Consider the following 12,149-nt stretch of genomic DNA (forward strand, 5'->3'; position numbering starts at 1 on the left):
CACGACGGAACTGTATGAGCGTGGGAGCGTGCTAGAATTCAATCGAAGACATGAAGCTGTTCAATGAAGCTGTTCAATTTAGTTTCCGACCGGACGAGGCGTGTATTATTTCCAGACTAACAAAGTTAGTTGATACACGGTACTATCTAACGATTTATTAATGCCAGTTAGGGATATTTAGATTGTCCGTCCGTCCATCGGTATGTTAACGTTCGTCCGTAAGTCCGTTTCAATGTACGTGCCTCTGCGTCAACTTATAAACAGTCATTTGTCTCAGCTAATGCACGTGCACCCATTCCTCTGTTTTGACCGATACGAAAATAATAAAATCGGCGTATTGCCAAAATGAATGCTTCATTATCATGAGCGCGCGTCTGCTTGGCCGTGTTCGGTAATATTTTGTCAAATCTACAATTCAATACCCTAAGAACGGATGAAGACATAAATGTCAGGAAAAACTTGATGATTCTGGAGGTGGGGTGTTGTTGGGGTCTCAACCACAGGGACATGCCAAGCATACATTGCCAATGGCCGTCACAGTACCGGTATACATATGTATATACAAAGTTGTAATTTAAATATACTGTGACGCCCATGTAACATGTCCCTATGATAACAATAGTCACTACAATCAGTAACCTTCACACTCTATAATCATAACTATATAATGTTTATTTTGTTCACTTAAATTTCATAAAGCAGGTTTTTATCGTAAAGTGATGGCCAGATTTCATAGTTGGAGGGGAATTTCTGCGCTTAAAATAAGCCCAACAAGAACGTGTGACGCCCTACCGAGGTATAGTCAACGGTCTATCGAGAAAACCGGTCGTCTGCAAGGCTAGTCCATCTTAACTCATATGTGCTGTTGAACGTCCTGCATTGTAATGTCAAAACTATTCATCCGGGTTTCAGAAGAAGTATAGGCCAAATGTAAAAAACAAATACTTATGAAAATATGATGGTCTTTGGAATAAACTTGCTGTGTATACGTTCGATTGAAAAATTGACAGAACTCGTTAATATCACAAAAATTTTGTCCTCGTGAGAAGCGTTGATAAACAAGTTGTTTGGCCCCAACTTTTATTTGTAACACTTTCTCCTAGATTGCCAAGTACGATACGACTCACAAAGCGAAGTGCCTGTTTTTTGATAAGTTACACAAACTTGCTTTGTGGAGTCTGTATTTGATGTTTACAATCGCCTATAAATCCCACGCGAGATTATATTTAAGGCTATTTAAACAATACACACAGCTATCGACAGGAATATTATAATTTAATCACTTGAAAATACAAACATACACACTACTTTTCAGTAGTCGCCCTATTCTGCGCATGCTCAGGAAACAGTTCCTTTCTGACCTCAACCAGTTCATATTTATGTCCCTGGCCCAAGTTCAAAATATTGCAACTTTGTTCCATGAGAAGTTCTTAACACGGATATGCTGTCATGATCTTGAAGTATTAGAGAAATGTTAATTTTGCTTAATGAATATGTTTCAACAAAATATTAAAATTTGGGTTTTAACCTTTTTCATTCGCAAACGATTCTCCACTCGGATCAATGCAGACATCCATAACCCTCGTAAAACGTGAGTAAGATTTGTTGGCGGTAAGTGAGATGGCAGAAGTAACGAGGGACATTAAATCGAGGTTTCACTGTGTAACTAAACATGCACAGCTGATCTCTTTTCCTTTGGATCCTGTGCAGGACACGTGTTTTTTTTTCGTTCTGAACATAACTTCTTTTTATGATGCAACGAACATTGATCCGATGTTCGACAACAGCCACTAACACTGGTCTAGTGTTCACGAACAGACAAGATTAGTGTTCTGGTGTGAGAGCAAAGAACGCTGTGTTCAAGAGCAGCCAAGATCTTATATTAGTTTCAGGGTTCAAGAACATTGTTCATGTGTTCTAAAACAACACAGAAATTCACCAAGGCCTTCCATAACAGCCAAGAACACTGTTCAGTATTCTTGAACTGAAAAGAACATTGTTCCAGTTTTCGAGCAAAACCAAGAACAGTGTTTTTGCTGCCGCCCAAATACACCCATTCAACACGTCACACAATTAGATTCGCCAATAATCTAGTCAAACACAGGTAAACCATCGTGTACATCACTTCATTTGTTTAAACAATGTCGTTTAGGCCTACTTCAATTTTAAACATATGGAAAAATTGACACTAAGTATCATTTAATATTAGAATCCTGACACAAACGATCCGAACGGTAAAGGGGCTAATAAGCCTTTGGCGAGAGTAGTGGTAGAGATAAAGCCATTTATTTCTATGTTTTTCGAAATAGTAATTTCAGTTGAATCTGTTGCCTGCAGATCTCTATACCACTAACTCTTGCTCGTCATTACATTAACGGCTCTATAATGCTGACGATTTCCCTAGGTCTTGTTTGAGTCACAAGCGTCTAACTCACCCTGATCAATACGATTGATTGAGTCATTGACGGCGCCCGGTGCTGATTTATAGATCGTCCTATCCGGGAAACCTAGGCATGCGAACGCCACTGTCTGACGTATAGTTTATTATCAACGTGAAAAATTACACAAGTGTTTTAATAATATAGAGGCGGATAAGTGATTGATACGACAAAAATTAACAATCGTGAAAACATTTTCAACAATTTCGTCTGCAGAGGAGAAGAGTATTTTATCGTGTGCCCGTACTTGATGGTGAAGGTAGTTTGTCAAATGCTGACTGAATGGCAACAGGCGACAATAAGTTTCATTTTGATGTCGAATTCATCCTACATATATTCATGGCTGGGCTCAATTACAAATTATTTGACCTATATGAATTCTAAATTGTGATTGGCGTGATGAATGTATGGAGAAATTGAACCAAACAAGCTAGCTGGTATTAACAGAAAACCATATATTTGCATCATAAATTCATAATTTGAAGCAAAACAGACAACGTTACATACGGTTTTAACTCCACTCGAATTCAATATATGACAAACTTGACATACTTATATACACCATACGAGATGCTACATACATTAAATGTACTGAATTATTATATTCCATTCATAAAAATGTTTGTATGTACATTTTGCAGCTGTTCTGATAAGCAATAGGAAATGACAACTATCAGAAACGCTGTCGTGTTGAAGATAAGTCACCATATATATACGTGTAGCATCTACAATGTTGTCTTCAAATAGAAATTCTATATAAACAGTAAAACCTCGTTATAATGCCATAGTGGTTGCAGTCAACTTTTGTCGTTATAACTGTTTGTGGATATATCGACGGTGTAAAGGAATTAGAAAGAAAAAGAGACAGTAAAATCAGTTGGCTGTAAGCGAAGTGGGATATGAAACAAGTGTCGTTATATCGAGTGTCGTTATATGGAGGTTTTGCTGAACACATTGACGTACATGTACCTTAGAATGTACTGGTTTTCGCACTCCGACGACCACCTGCCTGCCTATTAGTGTAGAGTTGTAATAAGGAGAGGGGTTTTTTGGTGGGTTTTTTTTACGTCAGGTTTTTGTGGTGGAGGAAAGCCGGAGTTCCCAAAGAAACATCACCGACCTACGGACAGTTCCCGGCGACTGCCCCACGTAGGTCTCGATCCCGCCATCAAGTGGTGAAGGGCTAGTGGTAGCAGAATGTCAGACGACTTAATCCCGGGATCAAGGATCATTTGATCGTTATTGGTACCACCACAGAAGCTTTCTGTCGATTTAGATGATAGGGGGAGGGGGCTGCGGATCAAGGGGCTACCATCTCACCCCTCATCTGCTGACGCTGCTTTATCCTAGAAACTGAAGGGATCAGCATACACTCGGTCATCAAAAGGAGTGATATATCTGTCAGTTCTATGATAGTACCCGGTCTGGAACTGAAACAACGACCTTCGGTAGAAGCGCGGACGCCCTACCGACTGAGCCATATACTGCGGTGTCTATATTGACGGTGAAATATTGACATGGCGAATCTTTCAAGCAGTCATAAACGGACTCCTTATCACGAATTACAACACAAAACATGTCCCCAGTCCCAACACAGCGTGTTGACTTAGGGCTCCCCGACCTGTCGTGTGAAGTCTAGAGGTAAAGATCGGGCTGTGCTCGTACAAAATATATTTGACGACTTCAAGTGGGGTTTGAAGTATTGCTCTGGCCAACTGCTCCTTGTGAGCTAATGGCTTCTATTTGAGGGTCGCAAAGGGATAATAATTATGTTATTTGGTGGGATGGATATAATTGGTGAGATCAGAAATAATCAAATGCAATAATTAATGAAGATACCAAATAGCATTGGGTGTGAATCATTACACTTCACGTCTGTCATTAAAATATGTTAACATGTTATTATATATGAAAGTAAAAAACTTTTTGTAGATAATATTTATTTTGCTGATCCCAACGGTGGCCTCTGGCATGTATATAAGCAAGACCTATCGTACATGTTTCGGTATATTTTAGTACAGTGGGTTTCAATTTGAAGTTCAGACGAAATCAAACAGCACCCCAACATTTCTCTCATTTACAAAAGCAAAATATGTATAAAATGGATGATGGTTTAAGCAGCTGGATCTAAAAGCGAAGTCTATAAAAACAAGAAAGCGTTGAAAAGATTATGGGGTTGATCTTCAACAAAAAAGGAGTTTTCTTAATATTACCAAAATTTTGATTTTTTTTTCTTCTTATTTTTTTTAAATATCGTCTTTTTTCCCTGCCACTGTCTTGAGAGGCATATAATCACGCGACATGGAACAAACCGGAAGTACCTCTTCAGACATGGGCAATCAGGGCTCTGTCGATAAGTACAACAGCCGGGCACGACAACAGAGGTACAAGGTCCACACACCCAGATGTTTTGTCAAGGCGAAGGATAAATTTTCACACTTACAAATGTGACTACAGAACCCTAGATTACGTATAAATCTGACAGACGGGGTCTGTGTCAATCATTTGAATGTGTGTACTTTCAGCGTCCTTTATTGGGGTCAAAAAGACGAAATGGAACCTTCCAGTGGTTGTGCTGGGCACAGGGACCTGGTAATGTGTTACAGATTCATTTGGACTTAAACTGGGATGTTCTTGAGCATATAAGCATTGAGGGGTGTCATTTTTTTTACCGAAAATTGATCTAAATCCCTAAAACGTGTAATATTATTCAGAACACCTTGGTTTAGGTCTAAATAGAGCTGTAACAAGTTCCCGGGTCCCTGTGGCCATTGGCATCATAACAGTCTATAGATGTGTTACTTGATAATATCGTAATAATCATATTCAACCTATACGTGACAATAACCACTCTAAAGGAGGGCTGTTTGACACTAGATTCTACGAAAAACCATTGCTGAAATGGCAAGCTTTGGTTTTAATATAGATCTCATTGCGCCGTTTCTCTTGTCAGGCATCTGCTTTGGAAATCATCAGAGCAAAGTCGTGTTCTAAATTCAGCAACAATAGTTCAGCGCTGAACCAATATGCATCTCTGATCATCGTCCTATCCAAGATCAATTTCCACTGGTATTTTGAACAATAGACAAACAAAAATATAGGGTCTTCCGGTAGGTTCTCACCCGTACGTAAACAAGGCATATGACGTGATATTTTATTAGCACAGCTTACCTGTAACACTTACCTGTAAATTATATGTACGTAACTCTTTGAAAATATTTAGTTGAAGCCAAACATCGATGTCTTAACTGGCAATAACGGTATCGTCGAAGGAACCAAAACAAATCGATACATCAAAGTGCCCCAACGCCTCGTACACCCATGTTAAACTTTTGATAACATTTACAAATAGTTTCCCTAATTGAAAAGTAGAAACAGCGATTAGAATTGAAAGAAGACTAATTACTTTTCAATTTGATTGATAACTGGTCGGTGTGACGTCACACAGGTAAGTAATTTTTACCAGTACCTAGTACGTACATTGAATGACATTTCCGGAATTTTACGATAAACAGAACATAAAAGAGAGTGTTTGTCGAGACATGTTTACAATTTGGCACGAATTTTAAATCTTACTTATCAGCAATTCAGCATTGCAATTAATATTAATTCATTAATCCAGAGAAGAAAAAGATCGATATTAAAAGTAAGCATGTGTTTAGTAACTGAGTTTGTTCGTTGTAGGTTTAATCCGTTAAACTTGCTATATCTGCTTATCGAACACGACCTCACATTCTTGTATTGTTGTGTTACAAATATTGTTCAATGATTAAGTGACCCTTGTAATTCATTGTGAATAAAAGGGTTTACAAATATATACATAGTTGATTACATCAAATATGTAAACAGCTAGACTGAAAATACCGCCCTTTGAAAAATGTGTCCGGTACATGTACACACATACAGTCGACCGAAAATTAACACCTAAGTCTCTAGAAACGGGTTAATAAGATGACATTTTGCACTTAATTCATTATTTTTGTGTATTTAGAGTTATCCATTTCCCTGCGTAAGTAGACATTTTCTGTTACCATAACTAGGTTTTTAGTTGCTGTATCGAAATATTTTAAAATAATCGGGAATATTTACCATAAAATTACCATTTCTAATGATTGTTCGCTCTGGTATATAATATTTACCCCCAGAAATACCCGCCAAAATAACACACGTATAAAGTATTATAAACAAATATCTACTGTACAGTAGCTCCGATTGAAGAAATGCTCACAGATAGCCTCATTTCAGCAACACGGTCATTAGGGCGCTACAGACAGTACGAACCCTTCTAAATATTAACTCTCATATACCGGTCGTACCGAACTGACACACATAAAATGTACTTTGAAGTACTCACTTATCAACTTGCATTAAATAAAATTCTCAAGTCTTGGTCACTGGTGCTGAACACGCTGATATGGTGTGTATATACTATATAATACTCTTATATATAGTATATACACATCCTATAAGTGTGTCCAGCACCTGTGGTCAGGGTGCACGTGAGAGCAGGGGGTCCTGAACCCCCCTGAAATCCCTCCAGACCCGCCACCGATATAGCCCTGCGCTACTTAATTGTCCTGTGGTGTATATGTATTTATATATTTATATGTACGTTTCTGTTGCGGTTTCAGACCGCCATGATGTTTATTAAGCGACATGTCATCACCTATCATATCGACATCTACTGCTGTACGCCACTCATAATAAACGATCATTTATTTATTTACAAATCTCCGACAGCGCTGACACCTCTGTATTCATATACAAATTCTGACAGAATGTTTACATCGAGAGCTCAGTCAGTAAGGTTCTTGGTCTACAGGTGGCAGGTGGTCGGTTCGATACCTTGTTTTAAACAAAACTATGCAAACGGGACGCTACATGGAATAGGAACAGAGTAGACGGGGACGTAAAATGGCGGCCCAGGCTAAATCCATTTCCTGAAGTGACATTGATGTTTCTTTGCCGACCACTTAGACAACATTTTTGTCTCTGAAAACGGTCATTTCATTTCATTGTTTGGTTTTATAAGCCGACATTATTTTTCATAAAAAAATATATTTAAAAAACAATTTAATCGAGGAAAATGTGTGGATTCATAAATGACTGAATATTCCGGTTTAACAGTTGAGATTCTTCGATGTGGATATCATTATTAATTAAAACGAATTTATTCAAATCTTGAACTGTTTACACGTACATGTATACAAGTCTATATATGTAGGTCAGAGTTGTTAAGCGACCTTTTCCGTGTCCACGGTGAGAATATCCTCGACCATTACAATTAATCACGCGGCCAACCATTCAATTAAACGTGGTTAATCTCTAACTGTAGGCTCCATTAATGAGTGCGGGCTCATATTTCATTCGCTGACATTTCTAAACTTGCCTTATACACATCATATAAAGAGTATATCTATATGGGTCAAAGAAGTAATATAGACGGTAAAATCCCATATAACACTGGATCGTAATGGAGGTATACATATATGTACTGAATGGTGAATAACTTCTGTCGCTCTGTATATAGTGTGTAGGTATGTGACACTACACCTATTGGTAGATATCTTAACTAATTTTACAAGTATGACATCACCCACTTACAATTAAAACTGTCCCGATTTTTATTTGTATTTGAACGGATATTCTCACAGACAGAATATTGCACAATTGTAAATGTTAAATATGTACGCATGCATTTTGCCGATCCGAAGCGACTTTGAAAATATTTACATATGAATTAACAGGCTGCGTGCATTTTCATATTTGTTCGACGCTAGCAAACATTTAACACTTACTACCTCGATATGTATTTGACGTCATCGGATAGGAAGTCGAAATCCCACCCGTTCAATGTGGTACATAGAAGGCCAGATCAGTGTAAATATAGACAGGTGATCAATACTACAGTAAAGAGTTTATAGACGGGTGACTTTAATAGTTCACACAGTAATAAACGGCGAGACTTAATTAGTCAGAGTAAAGCTGTTTTACTTCGTGATTGGAGACAGAAGCTTTTTTTCTTTATAATATTACTTTCTATTTATTCTATCATTTCATTGATCACGTTTGCTAAATCTATAAAATACAATGTAGATAATATTGATCTAGATGAGTATTTGGCGAGGAGTCGGACTGTCATTGAGCCGGATAGCTCTGTTTACAAACTTGCGTTGTCCCCGCTCCTGTACTGTGATAGTTGTAACACGCACATTCTCGTGCATGTATATTGTTCAGTGTGCATCTTTGCTGCAGTCAGGTTTATGGTCTCCCTATCGACCGACCAGACGAGTTCGCCTGATTCTGATCCCAAGCCCCTCCCCCCCCCCCTTTCCCATACCCCTCCCTACGGCTCGTACATGTAATAAAATTGTGCACTTTACGGCAAACTGTACTTAGGCTTGTTTTACGAGGAGAAATAAAAAGCGGGTACAATATAGATTTTGGAACACAACTCCTTCACCAAACAACAGCCCCAAGTTTGATCATTTCACCCTCATTATAACTCTAACCTGAAAATTGTCACATGATAACATCACGATAAAAATGTGCCCCTCTCCTACCCCCACCCTTACCCCTGATCCATAACCCCCAAAACACAGGCTATCCTTTAACCCTTATATCCGACCTCGAACTGGTTCTCTCCCCCAGCTGTTACAGTCCCGGTCTGATAGTACCGTTTTGTGATACTCAAGAGTAGCACTAGATCCCAGATTACTCTACTTTCGTATTACGTATGTATTGTACTGTAGTACTAGAAAACAGCGTGGGAGATACACTATTAATGAAATTCCACATCAGATCGCCGCGGGATGATAATTGGGGTGATAATTACAACACATAACACACACATGAATTGTACATATCCTAGCTATAGGCCCACACTGTGTATATAATTGATCTGTATACATATAGACAAGTCGGAACATCAACACTACAGCAGGTGGATGGGCCAGCTGGGGAGGAGCAACTGTTCTGAACCAAGACAGTCACGTCTGTAGGGATCAAGGACAGGCATTAGACTTAACGATGCTCATACAACACCTTCTGTATTCTACATTCTGACTTAGTCTGGCGGATTTGCCGTTAGCCAATGATCCTATCACCAATCGAAGTTCGAGTACAAGGTTTTTTTAATTACTTTGAGCTTTACCGCTCATCAGATACTGACACATACCTGTCAAATGATATCTGGTATGTTATTTGGTAATGGGGTCAGAAAATACTGGGATACCCTACCTGTCATCACCTCTCTGGTCTATCATAGTAAATATTTCCCTACATCATTCATTTTAACGGCGTTCGGTGTTTTACATGCCAGAATTATATATTTAAGACATTAAATATATATTTTGTGTATAAACCTGGTATGCACAGCGTGTTAACAGCTGACAATTATCCATACATGTACATACCTGGTGGACAATGCCCTATAACAATAGCCGTACCCCCAACGGCGTTCTGTGAAGAGGTCATTAATGTGTCGGCATTATATTATTGGGTAATCGGTATATGTATCCACCTCCGTTGAGGTAAACACTAAAATCAACAGTCACAGTGTGTAACATTTTCATTTTATACAGTAATCATAAACTGTCCGTAACTTCAAGATATGCTGACCTTATTTCGATTGGGTCACCGACATTCGTTCTAATGATATTCAGACTGAATTTAACCGCTTTTGACACTACATGTAAGGAACTGACGGTACATTTACGCAGCATCTCGCGGAGAAGCTGGTAAATCCTACATTTACTTCCCATGTATGCTATTAACCATTTGTCCAGCTATGCCGACTGGTATACAACTATTGCAGGATGAATCGATTTATTCAAGGACATTGTGAACACGATACTCTGATATATATGTGATCTGACTCTGTTCCTGTATCACACACAGGTGTCAGTAGAACAGGTACTTCCTCATATTGTAATCTGATATTGTTTACAATTGCGTATTTTCAAATCGGTGGCCTGTTTTGTCACATGTCTGTTTGGTGTTTGCATTTTTTATAAAAACGTGTAACATATTTGATAAAAAAACACACTTTTTTGAGAAATTTCTCAGAGGACTAAATATAACAAAGTACTTACCATTTCGTGGAGGGATTTGATATCACAGGTTTTGATTTGTTTTGGGGGTTCCCCCGTGGCCAGTTCCTCGTCGATCTCCTCCTCCATCTGCACAAGGGTAGGGGCTAACATCCCTAACTTTGCCCCCACTCGTGCGATTTCCAAGAGACACAACACAACACTTTTCTCATTTTTCCTCAGCACCAAATCATCGGTTTCAAAACACAATACATCCGGAATTCCTAACTTCTTGGTCCATGTAATAAACTGTGATATGTTATCCCTAGCCTGGAAGGTTTGGGGTCGAACATCGACGCGGTATTGTACCTCGTATTGGGGCACTTTGAGATCACGAATAAAATTAGAATGCATTTCCGTTTGGATTCCTTTCTGAGTGCGTTCTATGGCGTACTTTCGTACCTTGTTAGCATGCTCGCACAGCATCACGCCCGTCTCCAACACCTCAAAGAAGTTGTCCACCGTGATGGTCAGTTTGTACAGACAGGTAAACCAATCAGCCAGGTCCTCTTTCATCGCGTACAGGTATTCATCATTGGACTTGAAGGTAGCGATCGGCTTCAGCTGCAGGACCAGGAGGGTACTCGTCCCCCCATTTGTCCCGTTAGGGTCAGCATTCCCATGGGACGGCTCTGAAGTTGTCGAAACAGACATCTTGGAGGAGTTATATACTTTTAATCCAACGAAAACACCTTTAAACAAGTATTAAATAATTTCACAACAAATCGAGATTTCAGGATTTTAAAATTTAAAATCCAACACACACTTTAAAAATTATTTATCACAGATCACGAGAGTAAAAACACTCCATGTGTTTTACATTCCAGCTATAGAGCCCCACGACCCACGGGAACTCGGGGGTGGGGCGATCACCTAGACGAGGTTAGTTACATACTGGCAGTGTGACGTACATATCCTTTGGGTTTTTTCCTCACTGAGGCAGCATGCTATCTTCTCCTCTTAAATAAGAATCGTTGATTTTTCCTGTCATTTTCACCTCGACAGTTCCCTACGACAGGACACCGATGTATACGGTGTAGTACGTACACTCGAGTGAGCACCTAGACTCCTACTGGCATTCTCACCTGACATACCGGCTTATAACACAGGATACGAAAACTGTATACCTGTAAATGTGTACCTGTGAAATGTACAGCGCTCCATGAGAGGATTATTATCCCGTTACAGGTAAAAGTCCGAAAGCACCCGACCATTCCATACTAAGTAGCACATGTATATTGTAATACGTACGTATACAGACATATATATATTTACCTACTACCGGACGTTCTGTCGTTAGTCCGCCACGTGACAACTTGTAGATATATCATTTAAATGACAGATAGGCTATATCCAGTATGTATTTTTTCAAAACACCGGTTTTAGATCTCACGGCTGCCAGAATCCTCCTATACGTATATTACAGCGCAATGTATTGAGTGTATCGCCGTTTTGTAGGGACGAGGGAGACACACCAATACAGATATACATCTGGCCGGCTGTGATATCGTTCCCAACTCGACTGCCTTCCCATGCTCACAGCCAACAGGAGTTCTATCCTGAATCTAGATAGGATAACGAATACTCACATCCTCTCGCACGCGTACACACTCTGGTGCCA

General features: G+C 39.2%; 1 protein-coding gene across 1 annotated transcript in view; it reads right to left on the reverse strand.

Moving 5' to 3' along the window:
* The window catches only part of LOC110453541 (mucin-5AC-like), an 88,330-nt gene extending 76,181 nt beyond the window's left edge, over positions 1–12,149 (reverse strand). Inside the window, exon 1 of the mRNA XM_021502518.1 lies at positions 10,532–12,149. Coding sequence (XP_021358193.1) covers positions 10,532–11,182 — 651 coding nt within the window. The 5' untranslated portion in view covers positions 11,183–12,149. The remainder of the gene's footprint in view (positions 1–10,531) is intronic.

Source organism: Mizuhopecten yessoensis, unplaced genomic scaffold (genome assembly GCF_002113885.1).
Source record: "Mizuhopecten yessoensis strain PY_sf001 unplaced genomic scaffold, ASM211388v2 scaffold7443, whole genome shotgun sequence".
NCBI classification, from domain to species: domain Eukaryota; kingdom Metazoa; phylum Mollusca; class Bivalvia; order Pectinida; family Pectinidae; genus Mizuhopecten; species Mizuhopecten yessoensis.